General features: G+C 40.1%; 4 protein-coding genes and 1 non-coding gene across 8 annotated transcripts in view; 1 reads left to right on the top strand and 4 right to left on the bottom strand.

The window, feature by feature from the left end:
- Nucleotides 1-144: 144 nt before the first annotated feature.
- c5h2orf42 (chromosome 5 C2orf42 homolog) lies at nt 145-6735 on the bottom strand. Of its 4 annotated transcripts, XM_043239356.1 has the most exons (9): nt 6617-6735; nt 4623-5659; nt 3680-3793; nt 2673-2789; nt 2345-2449; nt 1971-2078; nt 1749-1849; nt 1500-1668; nt 145-585 (listed from the first exon to the last, which is right to left on the bottom strand). In XM_043239356.1, the coding sequence occupies exons 2-9, from the start codon at nt 5641-5643 to the stop codon at nt 398-400; spliced, it is 1923 nt and encodes a 640-aa protein (XP_043095291.1). In that variant the 5' UTR covers nt 5644-5659; nt 6617-6735; the 3' UTR covers nt 145-397. The 4 variants fall into 4 exon arrangements, 3 of the variants coding, with proteins under 3 accessions (XP_043095291.1, XP_043095293.1, XP_043095292.1); XM_043239358.1 differs by lacking the exons at nt 1749-1849; nt 2673-2789 and adding an exon at nt 3180-3205 and having other exon boundaries at nt 4623-6720; XM_043239357.1 differs by lacking the exon at nt 2673-2789 and having other exon boundaries at nt 4623-6720.
- A 409-nt stretch (nt 6736-7144) lies between these two features.
- tia1 (TIA1 cytotoxic granule-associated RNA binding protein) lies at nt 7145-14597 on the bottom strand. The gene is made up of 12 exons (XM_043239405.1): nt 14345-14597; nt 13314-13410; nt 12766-12864; nt 11729-11783; nt 11499-11586; nt 11092-11167; nt 10849-10957; nt 10195-10290; nt 10009-10093; nt 9788-9926; nt 9547-9695; nt 7145-8712 (listed from the first exon to the last, which is right to left on the bottom strand). The coding sequence occupies exons 1-12, from the start codon at nt 14371-14373 to the stop codon at nt 8574-8576; spliced, it is 1161 nt and encodes a 386-aa protein (XP_043095340.1). The 5' UTR covers nt 14374-14597; the 3' UTR covers nt 7145-8573.
- Nucleotides 14598-14783: 186 nt separating this feature from the next.
- Nucleotides 14784-14854, bottom strand: trnag-ccc. The gene has a single exon. It is a non-coding gene; the product is annotated as a tRNA-Gly (tRNA).
- A 111-nt stretch (nt 14855-14965) lies between these two features.
- tmem232 (transmembrane protein 232) lies at nt 14966-21619 on the top strand. The gene is given in 14 exon segments (XM_043239359.1): nt 14966-15440; nt 15577-15688; nt 15908-16013; nt 16298-16455; nt 16663-16759; nt 17260-17381; nt 17458-17606; nt 17720-17831; nt 18097-18274; nt 18494-18663; nt 19799-20040; nt 20981-21059; nt 21268-21359; nt 21361-21619. Coding segments are annotated over 14 exon segments (1833 nt in total). The 5' UTR covers nt 14966-15306; the 3' UTR covers nt 21443-21619.
- man2a1 (mannosidase, alpha, class 2A, member 1) overlaps nt 21454-23575 on the bottom strand; it is a 47968-nt gene continuing 45846 nt past the window's right edge. The window contains exon 22 of the mRNA XM_043239330.1: nt 21454-23423. Coding sequence (XP_043095265.1) covers nt 23271-23423 — 153 coding nt within the window. The 3' untranslated portion in view covers nt 21454-23270. The remainder of the gene's footprint in view (nt 23424-23575) is intronic.

Below are 23575 nucleotides of genomic sequence, written 5' to 3'. Positions count from 1 at the left end.
TAAGAAGCTGGCGAGTGGTGGGCAATATGGCTGCCCGTATTTATACTCACAAAATAATTTAGCCGTCATAGTCATCAGCTATAAAATGTAGTTTTTTTAATATATTTTTTTTAATCAGTCTGAATACAGCGTTCTCTCAGTCTCTTACACGTAAACACAAACATTTTAATGCACATGATTTCTGAAAAACAAGAAAGGGCAAAATCATGCCTGTGTGAGATTATTGTACAGAACAAAAAGCATGGTACACTGTAATTTTACACTTGTATAATAAATATTTTACATTTGTATGTCCAGTGCTGTCGTGCAAACTTTAAACGTTTTCCTGAGTAGCACCTTTATAAGATTCTCATTCTCATCTAAAGTGCATCAAAATGTGGAACTGCATGAGGTGTTACTACAGTGGGTCTTCACTGCCGTGGGATGCCATCTGTTTGTTCAGCTCTTTCTTGCAGTGCTCCGGTTTACTGCCCAGCTGATGACCGTACTCAAACCCGATCCTCAGTTCTCCCACCTTTGAGTGCGGAAGGATGTCTGGGATCCATTCGATCACAAAGGGCACCGGCTCTGTCTGCTCAGCTGGCCCTGAGAGAAATAATAACACAGTGTTTTAGTCATAAAGCACGATGGATCGAATGATAATGATTATCCCCTTAAGCAAACCTCATCCAAATGAAGTCATAATTATGGAAAATCGAAATGAAAGGGGTCTATACTATAAGATATATTGACTAGGTCATTGTTAGATTACATTTTAGGTAGCCTTTATGATACTTTTTTTATTTTCATTCAGATAGAAATATGACTGGTTTGGGTGTTTATGCATTATGCTTTATTTTTGTCTACTAATTATATTTTAAATAGGGTAATTTATAATCTGTAACCTATTACATTTCCGAAGTAACTTTCCCATCACTGCAAACGCATTGACATGTCGAAGTGGTCAAATGCGGCATCAACCAATACATATTTATGGTTAAATCTACGTACAACAAGCTAAATTGTAGACTGTTAAATCATAAGGTCAGGTCACATTAAGTTGGTATAAGTCACCACGGATATTTAAACATATACAAAACGACACAAAGTGAAAACAATATGGCATTTTGGTGTTATGGAAACACATATGCATACACTAACAGGAACAGTTGGACATCTGGAGATTATCACGTGAAACAAAACAATATCCAATCAGGAAGCGAGCTGACAGAAGGCCGAAGCATAATAACAAACTCAGTCGCGGCGTAGCTCAATGGATCGGAACAGCAGATATTCAGGGTCTGCAACAGAGTGTTTATACAACGTGTCCTGGAAAATATATTTATTCTCAAGTCTCGAGAGATTTCGCAAGATTTCCAGCGTTCAGCGTCGGGATGAAAATCAGTTTGTGTGTGGTGTGCCGTCTTCTTCAGATTGGGGCACACCATACACTATAGGAGCATATGTTCGTGCTCTTTCAAAATCTTATAAGCTTAAAAAAAATAAATAGATGCACCTACCCACTCTGAGGAAGGTACGTAGCTCCAGCGGTCTGATGGCCAGAGGTTTATTGGAGCGTGAATATTGGCAGGTGTCTGATCCAGGATCAGGAGGAGTTTCCCGACAGCGGTACGGTGAATAGGTGCCGTCGCTGTTCTTCACAAAGCTCTGAGTGAGCTCTAGAGGTAACTGTTCAAACGGAGTGCCATCATTTAGAGACACGCGTGCTATGGCCATTACTGAAGATCTGGCAGCAAAACACTACACACCTCTGGGGTATCAAAGATGCGTTTCACATGCATCAAGTTGGTAATGTGCCAGGTGTATTTAGAGAAAGGGCCCAGAGGCAAAGCATCATTACGCACAAATGCTAAAAACACATACACATTACAAAATATTAAAACAAAGTGTAACGATATTTGTAATCGTCAGATGAGACGGTTGGCACGTGGTAAATGTAAGGTAAGACGGCTAACAGATATTCTACTCACTGGTGGTGTAGTTGGGGAGTCGTCTCTTCTTTGAGCCCAATGATAAACGCTGCTGTAAGGCATTGAAGAAAGCCTGAGGGATGTGGAACACCAATGGCTCAGGCTTTCCTGTTCACAGAATAACCGTCAGTATCAAATCTCATCTGTGTCCCGTGTATTTTTAAATGTTAATATATGTAAATGCATATGAAATCTTGCACCCCAGTTTTCTTATATACAAACATTTTCTTTTTAATTTCACAGTGATCTAGCAAATGCAATTCTTCGTATATGACTTGAGTGTACCAATAGGCATTGCTTCGTTAATTTTTGTCTTTTAATATTGAAGTGAAATGTGATCTGGATATGTTCTCTACAGGCCAATATTCCCTTACCATCAAACTGAAAGTGCATCGTCTGATGGATCCTCTCTGTAACACTGGCCAGCCACTGCTGGAAACCCAGTGACACATGTGTCTCATCCACAGGCTGGCTACTTCCTGTTTAATTCACCCAAACGCACAAAACACATCAAAATCAACAAACTACAATAATGAAAGCCATGTATACCTCATTATAGTTTCAAACTTAAACGGGGAATGGGATCATAAGTCTCTCAAAATCAACCAACATCTGTACTCAAGAACAACGAGAGCACGGGAAGGATACAGAAATAAAGTCAAAGAAAAAAAAGTGTGTAGGAGAGGAAGTATCCGGCAGCACCTGGGTTCACAAGCCCAGCAGAACTTGAGTGTTTTCTGTGAGTGGGCTTGCGCTGGTTTAGGGTGGGAGCAGAAGTATCTTTGACAGCCAGAAGAAACGTGGAGGACACAAAGGAAGCTGTGTGAAACAGTGACAGGTCCACAGAGCCAAAGAATAAAAGAGGAAAACAGATTACAGAGGAGACGGTCAGTAACTACAGAACAGCAGCATTTAGATATCAACAACAGATTTCAGTGGGTGGAGAAGAACAGACTCCGAAAGAGATTCATCTCGAGGCCAAAAGGAAGCTCAGATTTCCTCAAAATGCAGTCATCCATCATTCGCAAAAAATTCCCTGCTTCTCCGTGTATCCGTTTGTGAAATATTCTGGTGAAAATTAAACACGGTTCTAGTGGACTGTAACCCTCGCGTAGACCGTGAGCAAGAAAAATAAGACATTGTCAACTTTCTCTGACTAATAATTTAAGTAAATACAGCCAAAATAAAGTTAATTTGTTTTTAACTTACGTCTGTGGCGATTCTGTCAGGTGACACTGCAGTTAAAACATGAATTTATCGATTCAGACTTTATTTTGAATGAGGCTGTATTAAAATACAGAGAGCACACAGAGTATGTAAATGGATGTAAAAGGTTGATATTAGGTAGAATGAAAATCAGTACTGTTAAACAATCATGATTGACTGCACACAAAATAAAAGTTTTTGTTTGTATAATATATGTGTGTTCTGTGTATATTTATTATGCATGTATAAATGCACACGTATTTTCAAAACTTTACATCTATGTATGAAAATATATGTATTTACATGTCTATATTTATAATCACGTAATTTGTATTGCAAATAATTTAATATAAATTTACTATATAAACGCAACAGATTTTTCTGAAATGTATTTATATATAATAAATATGTACACAGCACACATGCATACACTGTAAACAAAAACATGTTTTTTGGATGCGATTAACACATTCTGCCAGGGCTATCCATGAGCTTTAACTTACCTGTAGAGGACTCCACAAATCTGAGCCTCTTGGAACGATGAGAGATGGAAGGCTCAATGTGCTGCTGAGAGTCAGGCATACTGAGCGCTGCGGCATCTGCCCTCTCCTGAAGTCCTGGACATGCATAATAACTCTCACAGTCATCTCTGATACATAGCAAAACACTCAACACACTGCATATAGACCTCTTCTAACTAGATATCGAAGGTGCTGTCATGTGTGCGATTAGCATTGGAGCCAAACTCTGCAAAATGGTAGTCCTCCGGTAGCTGGGTCGGGTTCATATCCGAAATGCATATATTTTTCAACTCATTGATGCCGATATTTATATATTTCCTTTTTTTTGGAAACAACACCCACCAAGTCTCTCCTGTGCAGAAATTATGTGCAATAATATAAACAATAATGAAGGTTTTTTGAAAGTATGTTAAAAACTCTATAACGTGGGGTGATCCCGTCACAGAGAGTAGAGTAGATAGGTATGTAGGGTGTCAAGGAGAGTTGTGATGTGGGGACATCATCATTTTACAAAATTTACAAGAGTTATCCACACTCGGACACAGTTTCACCAATATGAAACAAAATGTTTACATATCCATTTTGTATTTCCAAATTGTGCTGAACAATGAGTCCCCAGGACCAGGATTGAACTAGGGGTGTCCAAATCTGCTCCTGAAGGTCCAACGTCCCGCAGAGTTTACCTCCAACCAGCCTCCAGCTTGTTCAGGTGTGTTCGATTGGAGTTGGATGCTAATCATCGGTGACAACCTAAATCCTAGGTCTCCAGCCCACTGCAGAAGACCCAATGTCCAGCATATTTTAGCTACAATCCTAATCAAACACACCTGAACCAAACAATCAAGCTCTTCTAGATCACTTGAAAAATCGCTGTCCAGGTGAGAGAACAGTGGTTCAAGTCCTAGGATCTGAATGGTGGACTTACCGTTGATGTTGTAGTTGAGGAAAGTTGAAAACTCAGAAGCCAGCTTTTCATCACTTGTGAAGGCACACACACAAGCATAGAAATGAAGGCAGCGCTCAGGTAAACTATGCTGGTGGGAATTTTCTCCTTCGTTGATATTAGACTGACCCCCACTTCTAACCCCTAAATCCCCATTGGTATTTGGTTCATAACACGCACAGTGAAAGGGAGCCAGACCCACAGATTTGTCTTTAACACCAGATACGGTCACTGTCAGATGCAGCAGTCCCAGAGGGTGGGCTTCACCTGGCTGGCATTTCACTATTAGGGTGCCTTTAGAGACCCTCTGCACCAGCGGTCCTGGTGTTTCGGTAGCCAGCCTCCACAACTCTTCCTTGGCCTGGGAAGTGGCCACTAGGGCCTCTAGCACAGAGCTCTTGAGTGGCAGAGGAGTTGCTTGAGTCTGACACTCCATGGCTTGCTTCACATGGGTACAGGGACTTTTGGATTGTTGCGACACTTGCTGATGGCCACCTTCTACTGTCAGCTCACTTTCGTGTTGCTGGCAAGAGGGCATGTAACAGCGACCGAGGTTGACACGGGTCAACAGGGTTCCATCTGCGGTAGTAATAGCTGTATCCGTGAGGACTAGCTCAACAAAGCCTCGCTGTTCAGAGCCACGTCCCCGCTGACGCACAGAGAACACTTGCGGTCCTCCAGCCCTGCCACCTCCACTGTCTGTCACAACTTGAACCACTTCGCACGCCCCTTTCTTCAAACGCCCCGTTCCGTGGTCTCCATCCCTGAAGATGGTTCCACAGGCCTTGTTCTTACAGCTGAGGCCACGGGTGCCGTTGTAAACGCCACACTGAGGGCACTTGCGGATGCCTCTTAAGGTAGCCTTGCCCAAGTTGGACAGAAATGCAGGAGTCTTCCGCTTGTCCCGAGGCTTCCCGCTCAAGTTGCCAGAGCTTTGAGTAATTGAGGAAACCACTGTTTGTGATGCCAGTGGTATTCCGGAGTTTACCAGCGAACCATCCATTGTTAGCTGATGTGCACTGAAACCGAGATTGACACGGGACAATTTTATTGTTCATCAACACGGGGAGAGCCTTAAACAAATACCATTTAATTGCTTTATAGCTACTACGGTACAGGGCAGCCTTTTTACTGAGGCATAAACCCCAGCGAAGTATCGCTGTGGAGATTACTATGTAACATGTACTGGTTTGCAAAAAGGTGTAAAATTGTCCATGATTCAGTTTGATTCATTCAGACAGTTCACTCACTCATAGCCTCGTTTGAGGAGGTTTCTCCCATCCAGATAGATTCTTTATATGACAAAAAAGAACACTGGATAGATATTTACTTACAGTTCTTTTGAAGGAAACAAAATGTCTGAATTAATTCAACATCAAAGAAGCTGCTTAGTACATTGTACTTAGTAAGAACAGTATCAAAATATGGGTTTACTTGTTTGTTTGGACTAGGGGCTAATTGTAGGCTAGAATTGTGTAGTGATGGTATAACATAGGAATGCCAGTGCAAGGTTAAACAGAAAATAAAACAACAAAAAGAAATAAGTAAAAAGAAAAAAAAAAGAAACCCTGGTATTGGATTACATGTCTAAAAAGCTGTATTACTTTATTTGAAAATCCATGGCACTTTGTTGGGTAAGTGTGATCTCTGATAGAAAATAAATAAATAAATAAATAAACTAGGCAATATAAGTCTATATGATAATAGATTAACTTCATTATGCACATTTAAATAGCGAAGACTAAACACGTTAAACATTCATTCAACATTTCTTCAAATTCTACAAGGCACTTATACTTGCACATCTGCACAAACGATACGAAAATATCGTCGGCATGCAATTACACTGTACTACAGTGTGACGTTAACAAAGCATTCAAATGACACCGAAACATCGAGGCTGATTTGAGTTGAGCATGGTGTGTGTGACAGCGGATGAACAGAGTTAAGTAAATGATGATGAGAGACGGGCCGACCTGTGCAGCGGCGCTCTCCAGGCGGGCGCTCAGTGGTCAGACTCGGCGGAGGACCTCACTTCTGAGCTCCGGCGGCCGTCGCCATTCCTCCTTACAAACAGACTCTCCGCTGCGGCTGTAACGAGCTCCCGGATTGGTCAGAAGGCGACCAATCAAAACCACACTGGGAACTGAAGTCAATAGCGACTCTCATTACTTTCTAGCTCATTAACATTTCCTCCGTAGTTTCGTTGGCTTGTTGTTTTCATTTCTGGACTTACTAGATCATTTGAATTGCTTACGTAAAATAATTAAACAATAATAAATCTCTTATTTTTTACTTAACATACCACATTGCTACTTAATTTAATTTCGAGCTACCTTTGTTTCAGATCCATCCATCTACAAATACGCAAAAACATTTCAAAACACCTAAAAAATAAATGTTCTTAGCTCCATAAATCTGTCTGGTGGCCCTTAATAAAGCTTTTCTCATTATTATTGCTATTATTTTAATATAAATGTTCAAAAAAAAAGAACAGACAAATGTTGGTTCGCATCTGTATTTTAATGGGACAAAGCAAGAACACAGTAATAGGATGAACATTATTTAAAAAATCCCTCAAAACAAGGTCTCAATTTACTCGTAGGCACTGCCTATGTTTAATTAACATCAGTTTCTTCAAATGAAATCAACTCAAATAAGGCAACACAATTGGTCTCGTCTTTTAAAACTCCAATGGGCAACAGTGCAAAATTCTGATCCATTCAGGTTTCTCGTCTTGGTACTAAATATTTCATTAAAAAAAGTCAACATTTCAATTTTACATACAGAATTAATCGCAATTCTAACAAAACGTTCGTTGCAGCGCAAGACAGCGAATTCTCCTCTAAGAGTTCTCCGGAAGAATCCTTAAAACCGTATGGACCAGCATTTAACAGAGCCACTAATGCTGAAAGATAGCTGCAGTGAAGCCCAAAAAAAAAAACCCCTCCCCAGCCCCGGACCCTCCCACCTACCTACAAAAAAAAAAAAAAAAAAAAGCAAGCAAGCATCCATAATCAACATCTGAATTCTTTATATAGCGTCCCAACAGTTGAACACAGTTGTTTGGTTATTTACATACAGAACGGTATACTGTACTTATAAGCCCTCAAAAAAAGTGGAATGCAAAACAATTCAAAATACCTAAAATTTGAGTAACATCAAATTCTTGTGAAAACGTATTAATATTGTGCAATATTTATCTGCCTTGAAGGAAAAAAATGTGGCAGTCATCCCTGCAATTGGTTCAGTTTGAGAAATTGAATGTCTAATTAAAAAAAATACAACAGTTGACATCCATTTTATTCATTTTATAAACCAAAAAAAAAAAAAAATTGACATTTCACACGATTCATTGGTGTCATCGCTCCTCTCAAAACAATTTCGCTTTTAAAATGGCAAGTCCAAAAAAGAAAAAAGGCAAAGCTTCATATATTACAAAATCAGCAGCTGAAATCGCTCTAAACAAACCAAAAAAGCAAAATGGAAAACGTTGCAGTTATTGTTTTGTTTTATTTATAGTACTTTGAGTTAAAAATGGCATAGTCCTCTTCGAATAAGTCAGTCGGACACCAGGCCGAAGACTGTGGGTTTATGTGGTTGTGTGTGTGTGTGTGTGTGTGTGTGTGTGTGTTAATGTGTCTGAATACGTTTGTGTATCAGGGTGTGTTGTTTAATCCCAGTGTAGGGCAACTCGAGACCCCGCGATGACGAGCAAGATCTGCCTCAAAGTCTCAAACTCAAAGTAAATAACATGTGGAGGATGGGGAGGGTCAGGGAAGAAAAGAAAAAAATAAAAAATAAAAAAAAATAAAAAAAATGGCACACCCTCCCCAGGCCAGGCATCTTGATGGGTTTTTAAGAATGGGGTGGGGGTCGTGTGTAGATCCCTGCTGCGGCCGCAGTGGAGTGCTAGAGTTGTCCGTCGCTCCATCAGTGTGTGTGGTATCCTGCAGTGCCCATGCTGGACTGGTTGGCTAGCACGGTCCCGTTGACTCCCTGCGCAGGCTCCACCACACCTCCGTTACTGACGGCGCTCACACCGGGCCACCCAGCGCCAGCCTGTATGTGACTACCAGACAAAGGGGCCGTTAGCAGCTACTTGTCATTGACCTTCATAACGGACGAGTCTCCCATTTATCAAAAAATGTTTTGTTTGGTGGCATCTATGAAATCCCTCATTTGAACAATTTAACACTGAACAAATAGCGTGGTTTAACCATTTATGCAAAGGAGATTTTTTTCCTTTTTTAAAAAGTTGTTTGTCATAGTTGTCAGAAGACTATACACTATGTGTACCGTTTATATGTATATAAATAAACATGCATGTATATGTTTAAGAAAATTAATTTTTTATGTAAAACATTAACAAAATGTATAAATTTTTAAAAAGGTATACTATGCATTTTTATGTACATGTTCTTTTAAATGATCTCAATTTTGTTAACATTATATCACGCTTAATCGTTTGAGCATTAATTTAAATTCACGTCATGTCTTTCAATTTCCCCGTTAACGGAGTCTCAGAACCATATCGGAATATAATTGCTAAAATATAAAACATTCAATAAGTTCAAAAATTAATACATTTTTAAAATACAGCGCAGTTTACAAATAAAACGTAAAGTACTTATTTATTTGATTGATTATATAGATCTTCTGCACATCTACACCACTGGGCTCAAAAATATTGGTCAGCCACTAACTGCATTCCCCGTCAAAGTATACACAACTGATGATTAAAGGAGTTTATTTTTTAGTTTTTTTTTCCAAAAGTACACCCCCTCCTACACCAATATAGCCAAAATTAACAGATTATTAATATTACTACTCTCAATTAAAGCAGTAAACCGGACTAGTCTTTTGAAGTCACTCAGAATGAGGTCATGTTGATCTGTAGACTCACTTGAAGCCCTGCTGGTTCCAGGCCTGTCCGTACACGCCGTAAGTGGGTACCTGCCAGCCGTTAGGGACGTACTGACTAATTTGTTGTGCGTTGCCGTACCACTGTCCCCACTGGCCGTACGGTTGTGCAGCAAAACCAACCTTATTCTGCTACAAGAATCAAAACATGCGCCCGTGAGTCATTAACACATTATCAGGAAACCATTTTGATTTTAAAAGCGCAACATTAGCACACTGCATACCTGGGGTACCTGCACCTGCTGCATGGGGCTCACCATGTCCGTAGTCTCTTTACCCCAGTAACATTTGACTATGTGCCCTTCTATGGACGTGCCATTAACAGACACTATCGCATGAGCTGCGCTTTCGTGAGAGTTGAACCTGCAGAGACATACCGCGTCACGTCAGCCTCCACCATTAAGAGCTGTATCCACCGCATTACAAGGGAACAACATCGACATACCTCACAAACGAGTAGCCTTTGTCCGGAAACACTCGAATTTCCATGATTTGACCAAATGGGGAAAAGGTCTGTCTCATGAGTTGTTCTTCAGAGAAAAAGGGAAGCGGAGCACATTACAAAATCGCCTTTCCGCAGGCACGAATGAGAGCACAAAATAGGTTTTTCCAAAAGGCAGCAAACGCTTACCTGTAAGGCCTGTAGTGACTCCGCCACAATACACAGTGCAGTTGCTGGGACTGGACTGGTTCACCACCTCATCAAACGACAAGTGCTTGGCATTTGCTGTGAAATTGATTAACGAAATGCTTATTAGCCGATGGGCCGGAGTGATCATTTTAAGATTCAGACAATTCAGACAAAAGTTAATATCTTTTTACAAAAGCTGAGGCCCATGCAGGCAGTCACTTGTTCCCAGACACGCTGAATCAGGATTGACGTTGCCAAACATGTTCTTGCAAGTCCTATCATTAAGGTTAAACCAGTGTGACTAGACTTGCAATGCCATATTTGAATCGAATGAAAACGTGTCTTCGTAAATAATGACTTGGATTAAGCAAAAGCTTTGTGTAGAAAAAAAAAAATAAAAAAATAGATGGAAGAACCCAGACATGCTTCGGTTATTCTTGGAGTTCAACAGTGAGTTACTATTATGATAAATAGATGCTCTGCAGAACTTCTACAGCAAAATATTTTGTTTAGTCTACCAAGTTTCTAAAGGTATGGTAGTATTTTCTAGCTTGACAGAGCTAACATTTAGATAGCAATTTCATGATGGTTGCTTTAAACAACTTTTGATTAAAAATAGTAGCAGATAGGTATTAAACGCATACGAACACTCACTTTCATAGGTCGCTTTAGGCGCTGGGGGTTTTCTTGTAGCCCAGTTAGTCCTGATCTGCCTGCCGCCCAACCACTGACCTCCCATTTGCTGAATGGCATTCTCTGCATCCTGCCAACAACCAGCACAACAGGAACATCAGCACACGGCCACAGCAGAAGCTTCTGGGATAAGCATTCAAATGCAGATGTTCCCCACCCTTAGATTAAAAACCTGCATTTCCTGACGTTGGGATCGTGACTCACCCATTTGTTGAAGAATGAAACGAAACCATAGCCTTTTGACTTCCCCGTCGCCATGTCTTTGACTACGCGAGCATCTCTAAGAAAACAGGAGAAAAGTCGGGTGTGTTGAGAAAAGACGGACAACAAAATGCAAAACTGAGGGTGAAGTAAAAATGTTAACACTGCTGCACACCGAACCGCTCATCGCAAAACCCCATTTTAAGTATTCAAATTGGGAGAAAAAAAAAAGACGACGACGTTTGCATGAAATTTGAATCCTAGAATATTTAATAAAATGGCAATGGGCAAAATTCTAGGTGTGTTTTTGCATTAATGCATGAGGCCTAAAGACTCAAAGTATATGAATGCAACTCACTGAGAAACAAACAAACTAGGATTTTCTTAATGCATCGTGTCATTTTACTTACGATATCCTCCCAAAGGGTGCAAAGGCAGCTCTGATGTCATCAGTGGTGATTTCTGGACTGAGGTCTCCAACAAAGACATGGAAGTGATCTAAAGCACACCACACAAGAGTTAACCGGACACCTTGTTCGCAATAATTCAGACGTTCAGTGAATATAATGCACGCACCATCTCAATGAATCAAAATATGGCCTTTTTAAGATTATAGGCATTAATTGAAGGAGGAACTCACTGCTTGTGTCTTTTTTCTGGCTGCTTGGTGATGTAGCCCAGTTGACCTTTACCTCCTAAGACAAAAGGGATGGGGAGGAAAACAAATACATTAGAAAGGATACAGATATGGTTAAGCTGCTGCTCTCTATGTATTAATAAATCAGTCTTTTAGAGGTCTGAATGTACAGCAGAGAGGAGGGAGACCTGACGATACTAATATTCACACCGTCCAAGTAAAAACTTATTTGAATAAGAAAAAAAAACAACTTGGCAGCAAAAAGGTCCAAATAACAAGGGACTTACTAAACAAGTGAATTTACCAACTTGTATTACTCCACAAATGGTCCTTCATTACCTGTTGAGGATAAAATATTTTCCACTGAATAGGCAAAAGGCTTAACTTGACTAATGTATAATCTTGTTCTAGAGTCAGATTCTAGGTATATGAAGGGTTAATATGCAATGTAACGCGAATTACTGTTTTTAAGTTTGGGGACAGTCTCTTTTTAATCCAAGAAGTCTCTCAAGAGACTTTGAATAGAAAGTTCAAAAGAAAACTATTTACATTTAATTACAGTTAAATAACATGCAGCCGTTCATAAAGGCTGCTGAAAAACCTGATTTGCGATTACAAGAACATGTTACATATTAAAATACTGACGTGTGGCCATCCTAAAAATGCTCCCTTATGTCCCACAAAAAATTAAAAAGGTAGTGGCTGTTATAAATCAGTTTGACATTGGATTTCCTGCCTTTACTTAAAAAAAAAAAAACAAAACGTAAATGTCAAAGAGCTTCATCCAACACACATAAAAGCATGAGATTTGTTTTATTGGCACTAATGTTTTAATTAAATGAGTACATAATGAGACAAGTATGGCCGGAAGATGAAAAATGTCAAAATCTCCCTCTCAGTTCACATTGCACATCCAGCATACAGGCTAACGTTGACCTCAGACTCAAGTGGTCGAGTGCACTTCGCTAAAAGTCTGCTGAAATCTAAACTGTCCCACCCCCCGTCCCAGCCCAACTCACCCTGTAGATACGATAGCTTACCTTACCCATTATTTTACGCCCATTCATAGCTGCGAGTGAGGCCGCTGCGTGCCTATGCTCGAAGAACTCCACAAAGCAGTATGGATCGTTACCTGCCGTCTAAAGGCAAACGGGTCGGTTAGACAAAAGCAACTCCTGCCATACGGCGCTTATCTTCACAGTTCTTATTGCACGTTTACGGTTTAGGTCAAGAAGCAGATAAATGGTGGTTATGAGATATTATATTAGATAAGGAAAAAAAAAAAAAAAAAAAAAGTTACTGGTGCAAGAAACCTTGCAAATATACCTCAGAGAGAAAAGAATGAATACTAAAAATATATAAATCAAGAAAAAAAATTACTAATGCAAAATAAGTTATACATTGCATATACACTTCAAGGGAAATATCTATAATAATATCTATAATAAAAAAAAAAAAATATATATATATATATATATATATATATATATATATATATATATATATATATATATATATATATATCCTTTTTTTTTCATTTTTTTTTGCTGAAATTATTAAAGTTTCTGTACACAACTCTCATACTCACATCCACAATCATTTTACAGCTCTTGCAGGGGCCGATTTGACCAAAGAGCTGCATTATAAGGGCCTCGGTCACATCCCGTGACAGGTTTCCTACATACCTGGACAAAAAAAAAAATAAAATGTTGAAGCAAACGACAATGAGTGACATGCTAAACATAAGAAACAAGCACTTGAATCTATAATTCGACACTAATTATAGGCGTCCACGCGCGAAATCCGTACCTGAGCTACAGCGCTCCAGCTAATTTACATTATAAAGGAATTAGGTAGGCACGAGGACCCACGGGCCGTTACTTAACCTTAAAAAAACCTCATTAGTCATCCGGCAACGAGCCGCTTATTGTCGCGTATACAGGTTTGAAACAAAGACATGACAAAACTGAGCACGCACGAGCGCCCGGCCAGCGTTCACGAGCAGCAACAAAAGCTCTCTCTTTCACCGAGAAGTCTGCTACGACCAAAATATTCGCCGTTTTCGCGTTCACGAGCTGTATTCGCGCACGTCTGCGCGCGAAACGTGTAAGCGCGCGGCTCTTACGGGAGCGAAGCGTTACACGCACGTGAGTGAATACACCAGACTGGCTCTTTGTCTAGCTGTGCTGTAACGACAATGAGCTTTCAGTAAGTACAAGGCAACTTCACACACACACACTCAAACACAGACAGCAGTGTGAGCGCGAGCGGCCCTGCCGTGGCCTCGACGGGCCTGCTGCAATTATCTGAATTAACTCAACAACTAGCACATGGGGTACGAAACGCTTTGAAACCACACGGCTGTCCTTTTCCTAACGGTCCTCGGCGACGAATATAACGTACACCTTTAATTCCAGAAAGCGGAGCTTTTGTTTAAGGCACACGATGTACACGTCTGCTTTGTGGTTGTACGTTAGTTACCTTCGCATCGCTCAAGACCGCTAGCAACTGTGCACGGGCTAAATGACAAACCGGAACGCGTTTTTAACGACAGTAATGAGTTTATATGATGTGAAGTTAGCTGTCTGAAGTGTTGGCGTGCAATGCCAGTATACGTACAGGGTCTTGGGCTGCTCGTCGTCCATCATATTTTCCCGATCGAATTAAGACACCGAACCCTGAGAGAAAATCCTCTTGTGTATATGTTGAGATGATCTCGAGTTCCGCCTGTGTCCCGCTCTTTCCAGTGTTGTTACCCTCTCTGTTCTCCGCCAAACCTGTTATAATGAGAGTAAATGTGAAATGCCGCCTCGGCTGACTCTAGTTATGAACAATGGAAAGGCGACATAAGATGGCGGAGGAACCGGACCGGAAATGCAAGCGCGCATGCGCGTACGAACTACAAAGCGCACAGAAAACAAGCTTTGAATACGCGCCCGAGTGCTGTACAGTTCATTAAACAGTATTTTAAGTGCACCGTGTGCAGTGTTCAGAACATAACAACAGGTAGTAAGTAGAGATATGCACCTTAATGTTTGTAGTTGCAGATAAAAACATGTGCGCCGCCCGGGAATCGAACCCGGGTCGCAAGAATGGGAATCTTGCATGATACCACTACACCAGCGGCGCTGTCTGAGATACACACCGCGGATGACTTATCAGGTTACTCCTGAGTTTGATTTGAAGTAGACATTTTATGGTGTGATTTCAAATATGTTTGTTTATAACTTTTTATTTATTAACTTTCTCTTTATATTGTTTTGTAATATCATTTAGCCATTTCTTATTCTCATTGTGAATGTATTTTATTGCTTTGACTGTATCCTCAGAGTGTTGTTTTATGAAAAATATAAAAACACTGAGTTGACATAAAAAGGCATAAAAAGTCAATTATAACAAAAATAATCGCATACTTATGACGTTTAATCTCTTTGCCAATAGCTTGTTGTGTAACTTCCTGCATTACATTCGGCTCTTTAAAAAGTTTGTAAGATAATGTTGACAATAAAACCATAGCAACATTACGACATCCTGACAGTGTGACTGTTAGCATCGTGAGAGACTTTCCTGGACCTATCAATATGCCTATACTCAAAATTCCTATCAAACATTATTTAGGAATAGTGTCTCAGTCTCAGCAAGAGGATTTCAAGAAACGTTTCAGAAAGAGGGCTGAAGAAACTGGTACTGCTAGAAATACCACCGGTGTCAGAAGGTATCTAAAAAAAATATTACCAGTTATTTTTTGCTGCGCCAGCCAAAACGAAAGTAAATGATCTATCCGTTCATTAAAACGTATATTATTATTGTTATTAATAAACTGACATTATGACAATTGTCTCATCTTACAGAAACCCATTGGAAACAACAGAAGGCTTCGTCGAAAAATACAATCGAGCGCAAGGATGCAAAGAGCAGGAACAGTATGAAAATGCTGCGCAGCAGTTTCTAAATCGATGCAAGGTATTAGACTAAACACGTTTGCTTAATTGTCCACTTTCTGATTTCTTTAGAATGAAGGCTTTGTCACGGAAATGTATTCAATAAGAAAAACCCTCGAAAAGAACTTCCGAGAAGCTGTTAAATTGACGCGTCGCTCTCTCCGGCCACGAGGTGGAGACATACTTCCATTGATGAAAACGCTGGACTCAACCGCAGTGATTCGCTGTTTTTTGTCCCCAGCGTCGTGCAGGATTCACACGTGGAGGCGAAGGCAGATGTCTTGATCTCCCCTGGGCCTGGACACGGCTTCTCCTGCTAAGTTCATGCAACGGAAAAGTCAGAAACGGTGCGTCAATGACATGCAGCGAGCGACAGCCTCTACTTTATTGAAATGAGTCACGTGACTACACCGTTCACAGAGACCACGTGCTGACTCCAGTGCTCAAAACACATTAGTGCTTTACATGCCACAAGATCAAACAATTACAGTATTTGCATACTATGGTTGCACTCCAAGGTACCTCTAAGAATATTATCGCACATGCATTTCCAAAAACGTTTACTATTGTACTTTTTTGGTTTATTTTGGAGAGTGGAAAGCTGAGAGACGATGCTCACGGTGTTTCTCAGATTCTCTGGACGTCCTGGTCGTATCACTGGACCACGCACCCGTTGATCCAGATCAGATCCCTGCGCTGTTCCACCTGGCAGAGTCAGCCCAGCGTTTCCTGAGCTCTGAAACAACTCTTTTGGGCCAGCCATGTTCTTACGAAGTGAAGATGCTGCAGGTAGACAGACGCCAGCACACTATAAAAGCACTCTTTTCATGTATTCGGTTTCTAACTAAACACAAGTAAAGGCTTTTTTAATGTAATAAAATAAGTCATTTCTTCATAATTATATTTAATTCCCTATTTGGCCTTTCTTTTTTTGCATATATAAGTCCCGCTGTCAGTTTCACTCAGCTTTTTTATATGCTTATTTATTTTTTACAGCTTGGTTATCTAGTCTCTCTGAGGCTGCTCGTCTTTAAACTGACCGGTAATTTGAAAGGACACCAGCCAAGCAGCGTCTATCTTCACAGCCTGAAAGGTCTTAGGTCAAACATTACTTCAGAATGCCCGAAAAATAGCGATGCACTAAAAATGTTAAATTACGGCACACAAGTGAATTTGCTAAGAGATTAAAAACCCTTCATTTTGATTTAAAAATCGACACGAATGTCATTATGACGACAAAATGTGTAATTGTGCAATAAAAAAATATAACGAGCGATAAGCTAATTCATAATTATAACAAAATGTTAGTGCATTTTTTTCATGTACTTTTCGTCTTTTATTAATGCTTTTTGCACATACTAATGGTTTAATGATGATTCAGTGATTGTTTTTCTTAGACGGCAGATACAGCTTTCTTAAAAGCGTTATATAACTTTTTAATATTGGGATTCAGAATTGAGTTATCATCAATCACGAGAGGGTTTTTTTTCGAAGTGTAAATGTTGCTTCTGTCAAACAAGTAAAACTGCGGGACACGTCTCAAGAATCGGTGGTACGCATATAAAGTTAACAGCTGTCTTCGTCTGTTGACAGGGCTGTTAAAATGTGAGACACGTTACCGAGAGCTTCCCAACATGTTATTTGCCGCTGACTTCATGCTGCGCGTCGGGGAGGATCTGTGCGCTCTCAGACTCGCCGACGCCGGTTCAGTGCAGGTTTGAAGGCTGGGTCAGCTGTATCAGAAGAGAGCGCTGGCTGATTCACTAAAGGAAGACTCCGTTTGATTGACAGGTCTCTGCGGAAGCACGGGAGCACGGTGTTAACCAGATACTATGGCACTGCCTTCTCAGCTATCGCTGCGTGCAAAACAATGGCGCTCGGCTCTCTCCGGTGATCAAACGGCTTATGTTGCTGAGAGATAAACTTCAACACGACAACTGGTGCGTGAAGTGTTCGGGAGATGCTTTTCACGGGTTTTTACGTTACGTAAGCAGCTTACAGGGGGAACTGTAGGTTCAAATCCTGCAGTGACATCGGCCTCGTCTTTTCTCAGGGTCCACTGCGGGTTAGGACTGATGATCCTGGGAGAGGCTGCTAAATCTAGCATGCTCTGCCTTCAGACACTTATGAACCTTCACGTGACTCAAAGACAAGACCGTTCTCAGGTGCGTGAGAAAGTAGAGGGATTTGGTTCATTGACTGGTTGATTCAGATAATGACACAATTTCAAGCATCTGAAAATAATTTCCTGAGAAACGATTAAATGTTGCGCCTTAATAACTACTTAACGAGATATGGTTAACTAATAAGGTTGCTTTTCTTCATTATGATTTATGATTTTCGACTTTATGACCCCGAAACAATATCAAAATGAAACTTAAATGAATCAATTGATCATTCATTATATTTGTGCATTTTGCTTTTTCGCAGGAAATGACATCGCAGAGCGCGTCCTGGCCGTGGCAGCTGGAGCACATTTACTGCTCTGTTATGATCGACGTTTGCCAAAACAGCTACTGCGCTGAGCTGAAGAAAACAGCCCTCGGTGGACAGTCAAACTCTGCTCAGCGCAGGCCTTCTGGAGGACTTATAAGCTTGCTGAAACAATGCAAGTGTTTTAAACGGATCATCTACGCGAGACTAGAATCGTAACTTATTTCTTTCTGGTCTGTGTGACGACGTTTCTGTACAGCGGTATCAGGTCACGTTTAAGGCTCGTGATTGACGTGTAGAGCTACACCTGCAGTCACTCTGCGGGACATCTTCTGAAGTGTTTGCAAACAGCGTGTCTGAATGATCATAGTGAAGCACGTATCTGTGTGTGCAGCGCATGAAGACGCGTGGAGGCTGCGGCACGGTGTGGTTCAGGGTTTGACACAGATCAGCCGCAGGATCACGCTTCAGGGAGCTTTGAGGAACGAGGCCCGGTTAACGCTGCAGGAACACCTGAAGCAGGAGACAGACCCCCGTGTCACGAACGCTGTGAGGATCACCCAGGTACTCCAGCTTAGCCCAGATATTGCGACGCCACTCAAGAAAAACAAAAGCTCTATTTAGTCCGTGAACACCAGTGCATTAGTTGAGACTTGAAGTCGACATGCCTTTATCGGGTAGTTTTGGTGTCATCTGCAATGTGCTTTTTGTAAACCGTGCATTTTGACAAATGCAGCCAGACAGACAGGTATTTTTATGCATGCACAAAATGAAAGTATAATAAAGCATGCACCATTTAAAAGTTAAGTTTAAAAAAACGAATCCGATATTGTCACAATAATAAATATGCCCTCACCTATCAATCACATTCACACACTGCCTCTTTTGACTTTTGACCATCACAAAAAAAATTCATCGGATTCGATTTTCTGCATTTTTGCCTCCACAGCAAGCATTTTTTGATAGGAAATCTGCTTCATTGATATTTATGCTCACCAAGGCTGCATTTATTTATTAAAATACAGCAAAAACGGTAATATTATGAAATACTATTGCAACAACTGACACCTGTTTTAATATATTTTGAATTATAATTCATTTATAATTCAGCTGAATTTCTAGCATCGTTAGCTCAGTCTTCAGTGTCACATGATCTGAAATCAGTCCAATATGCTGATTTGCTCAAGAAACATTTCTTATTATTATCATCAGCCTAATATTTTCAGATTTATTTGATAATAATAACCATGTCTTTAATTTCGCTATTGCTTTGATCAATTTAACACATGCCCCTAAAACTATATACTGTGAAAATGGTAAAAGTAGAAAGTTAGTATATTATCTTGAGCAGTGGGTATGTTATTTACAGAATTAAAGAAAGCGAGCAGATGTTTTGATATTTCACCAGCTGAATTATGCATGAGGCTTATGTAGATTCAGTCAAATTTCAAGAAGTTATATTGCGCCTAACACTGAGGTGACATAATAATAGAGAGCTCGTGAGGCACCGGGAAGGAAAGTACATCTGAATTTAAACGAAACGCTGAAGCACATTGTTGTAGTTTTAAACATTCATCTGGCGTGACTGCATTAAACTCTGACACTATGAAATCAGACGAGTCAAGAACAGAATCTTAATTCGAGCCTCCACATGATCAATAGGACCTGGAGTTTCACACCGTTATTATCTCCTTTCCAGGGTGATAAAAGGCTTCTGGAGAAGCACAGAGAGAGGATGAGAAGTTCACACGCGGTTGAAGTAAGCGTATGTGCACAGAGCGAGCGGATCACCGGTCGGATAGCGCACTCTCTGTCCCAGATCTGCTCTGCAGACCACCAGCACAGAATAAAAACCACCGAACCCACAGCCGGGGCCGGAAGAGGACGCCCTGAACCCGTCGCACCCCGCTCGGTTACCAAAGACCTTCACAAAACACCAAGGTTATTGACTTCTCTTCTAAAAACTGCAGCAAGTGCCATCATAGGAATACCTTAGTTATGAAAGAATAATAATGAAAACACAGGAAACTGCACTCCAAGAAAGCTTACATACAAAACATAACAATGCAAGACAATAAACAACAAATCGGGGGAAGACGAATCGTTTAAAGGCCTTCCTGGAAAAGAAAAACAGCTGAAGAATTATGTCAAAAGTGTCTAAAAAAAGGAGTTGTGTGTTCAACGGCCCTAGCTCCAGTTAAAATTCTAGCTGCTGAATTTTACAGGTATTGCAATTCATTAAGAGAAGATTTGGACACTCCAACAAAGAGAGCATTGCAATAATCAGTTTGTGAAAAACACTAAAGAGTTCAATCTTTCAGCAATGGAAAAAAGGACAACATAGGCCAAATACGTGCAGTATAAGGTTCTTTTTTGGGTAATCTAACCCTTTAAGGCCTGTTTTCACAGACAGGTCATAGTTCAATTAGGACTTTATTAGTAAAAGTATTATTTAATTAATTTTAATAAATATGTTTTAGAAATCATTTGAATCATCTTGATACAAAACAAAGGCATCAATAAATCAGCGCAAGTGTCTTTTAGTGGAAACTGCTCAGACTTACGTTTTAGTCTGGGACTAGGCTCAAGGGGTAAGAACACAGCTGTATACACTACAGTTTCCTGTTTTTTATTATGATAGAACAGTCTAGGGGTAATTTAGCAAAGATGCAACAAATTGATCTGAAGTCTCACCCACCTCAAACTCTTGAACTTGTGTGGTTGTTCAATTTCTTTACATATTATTCACCTCTCAATAGATATTAATATTACACTAGCAATAGAAAAACCTATGAGGCTGTTAAATCATTCAGCACCAATGGAATATATCAGAATAGCACAGTATTACCATCTAATACCATCATGTGCCATATTTGATCAGACAGGGAAAACATGAAGCTTCTCATCTGGACCTGAGAACCAGGACTGATATTGATCTGATTAAAGTTGTGGAAGATCAAGTGAGTATTGCATTCTCTTTGATTCGAAGCGGTAATCCATCAGCAAGTCAGAGACGGCCCATTTGCTAAGCGATCTTAACGAAGTTTAGATTAGTATTTGGATGGAGGTACAGTAGCTGTTTGTTAATGGGACCTTAGGGGCTCGAGGCTAGAGAAATATGCTCAGAGAATTGCTAAAAATCTATTATTATCTTTCAAAATCTTTTAGTGGCAAAAGGAACTGAAAATAATGGCGGAAAGAGAGGAAGAGATTGAGAAGACAGAGCTGGAGGAAGAGGAGAAGAGCATGAAGAAACGCACAGAAAAAGAACACAAAACCTTATGAGTTACCATGGTTTTACAACACACCACGAGTCTATAAAGCAATGAGAAAAAGTCCTTAAAAACCAACCCAAAAAGTCTAGACAGTATTTATTTGTTTGTAACATTTCTTTCAAATGACACAGATGAACATTCGGTGGCTATAATTGTAATCGCCAACACTGGTAAAAAGATGCATACTCTTCAGATAGTCAACACAGTTTTCAAGATTAAAAAAAAAAAAAAAAAAAAGGAATGTTCTCACAAGGTTGGAAAGCATCGGCCTGCTTTCATTCTCCTGATTCACTACAGTCACAGACCAATTTGGTCATAAAAGTGTGAATTAAGCAGCTAGTTGAAATACAGTGATCACAGAATGGAAACCCAGTCCATATTTTCATAAAAAGGACAAAAAAAAACATGCTGAATCAAATCAACATAACATTTTTTTTTTTAAATCACAGTAGCAAATCAACAAATGTTCATCCTTCATCACGCTCGGGACAAGCAACCAAGTCTTGAAAGCAGCCTAAAAGCAGATTTGAACAAGAAAACAACTCAAAAAAAAAGACACCCAAAATCTAAGACAGGAAATGGTCTCCCTTCAAGAATAAACATCACAGAATGAAGGAAAATGCGTTTCGAGGAAAACATTCGTATCACATGTAAGGACGTGTTGCAAATCTACAGCATACCAGAAAGAATTCTCAAGAGTTGTGTCAGCTAAAATGGGGAGATTTTCTGATAAACCCCGTAGGTCCTGTGTTAAAAAAATAGATCATTGTTGCATAAGACAAAAACGTACATTTGCATAGTTTGATTGTGTAATAAATCTAACTTCTAAGATCATTTCCATTCATAAACCTCAACGTAATCATATAAACCCATAACAACCACAACACCACTTTATGATTCGTCACCCCTAAACCACTGCGGAAATTTATATTTATATCCGTAAAAATATATGCATGTTTATATTCATACAGCCTAATATATTAAATAAAACATTTCTTCTTTGACAATTATCATCTCTGGGAACAATGGAATTCAGTTTTCAATATACATTCTTTAGGAAATCGTTGCAAGACGCCCACCCACCCACCTTTGGTGAATTTAAGTTGCTACCGAACCTATTTACAATCCTTCAAACTCCATAAAATACAGAAATTAACAAGAAAAAAGGAGACACGTACATAGTAGCTATACGATTTAAAAAGATTAAGACATAATCTGAGGCTTCATTTAAATTTCAAGTCGCATTAAACCTATTTTTCAATGAATGTGATCAACACGCGTAACTTGCAGTCATTTGCAAGGGACATTTAAAATAAACACAATAACAATTCAGTTGACCAAAACACCACCGACTCTGAAGATATGAGGTTGTTTAAAGATGACTCAAATTTCTTTACACCATTTTCTGGCATCCATGAAGACAAACACCACCCCGTGAGACTAAGGCACAGTTCTGAGCAAAGACTTTGGGATTGCAATTAAATAATACAATTAAATAAAATTTCAGGTAAGACTCCAATCAATTTTTACAATCAGTATATATTAGCTTTCATCTGGGAACTGTTGAGGATAAAATCTTCTCCATGTAACAGAAATAAGAAGAGCGTTTCTTGCAAACATGCCCACTGTAGCGACACTTTAAAAAGCGTACAACTCGTCCGTCGTTCCCAGTGCAAAATGTCAACTCTCAGCACAGTGAATCACACGTGAGAAGCGCCACGTTCTGCTAAATAACCTGAGAGAGCTGGTCGGGAAATCTTGGAGATTTCATATTGCGCTTTGCAGTGAAGCTTAAGGTTTCTGTCAACAATCGTTTACCGAGTCCTTGGCTGAAGGCAACAACCTCACGACTCTCGAGTGTAAAACATGGAGGACGTGAGCCGATGTGACTGCAGCTCAGCTCAGCTGCAGGCGGTAAGTCCTGATTTCCATGGGTTTAAGGCTGATCTCCTGCGGGTCGGCATCACTATTGTGTGTGTGCATCAGGGACAGCGATACAGGAGTGATGCGTTTCACCTTCAAACCCGTCAGGAGCTTCTCTAAATTAATCTACACACAGCAAACACAGTATGGTGATTAGAGCATTTCCAGAGCAGCACGTTCAAGCATACATTGAGTCATGGCCTTAGCTTTTGACTTTTCACTCGTGAGAAGCGAGATGGTAGGCATATCTGACAGCCTGACAGGTTTACTGGTTCAAG

This window comes from Puntigrus tetrazona, chromosome 5, assembly GCF_018831695.1.
Source record: "Puntigrus tetrazona isolate hp1 chromosome 5, ASM1883169v1, whole genome shotgun sequence".
In the NCBI taxonomy this organism is placed as follows: Eukaryota; Metazoa; Chordata; class Actinopteri; order Cypriniformes; family Cyprinidae; genus Puntigrus; species Puntigrus tetrazona.
Note: the sequence above shows the minus strand (reverse complement) of the source record. Positions and strands in the feature narration are given on the sequence as shown.

What these genes read in the sequence shown, in the direction of transcription:
- c5h2orf42 (XM_043239356.1), bottom strand. Translation starts at nt 5,643, where the DNA reads ATGGATGGTTCGCTGGTAAACTCCGGAATACCACTGGCATCACAAACA. An exon ending in TGCTGGGCTTGTGAACCCAG is followed by an intron (nt 2,450 to 2,672) that starts GTGCTGCCGGAT and finishes TGAATTAAACAG; the next exon opens with GAAGTAGCCAGCCTGTGGAT. An exon ending in ACGTACCTTCCTCAGAGTGG is followed by an intron (nt 586 to 1,499) that starts GTAGGTGCATCT and finishes TATTTCTCTCAG; the next exon opens with GGCCAGCTGAGCAGACAGAG.
- tia1 (XM_043239405.1), bottom strand. Translation starts at nt 14,373, where the DNA reads ATGATGGACGACGAGCAGCCCAAGACCCT. An exon ending in GGCGTAAAATAATGGGTAAG is followed by an intron (nt 11,784 to 12,765) that starts GTAAGCTATCGT and finishes CTTTTGTCTTAG; the next exon opens with GAGGTAAAGGTCAACTGGGC. An exon ending in TTTCATTCTTCAACAAATGG is followed by an intron (nt 10,958 to 11,091) that starts GTGAGTCACGAT and finishes GGTTGTTGGCAG; the next exon opens with GATGCAGAGAATGCCATTCA.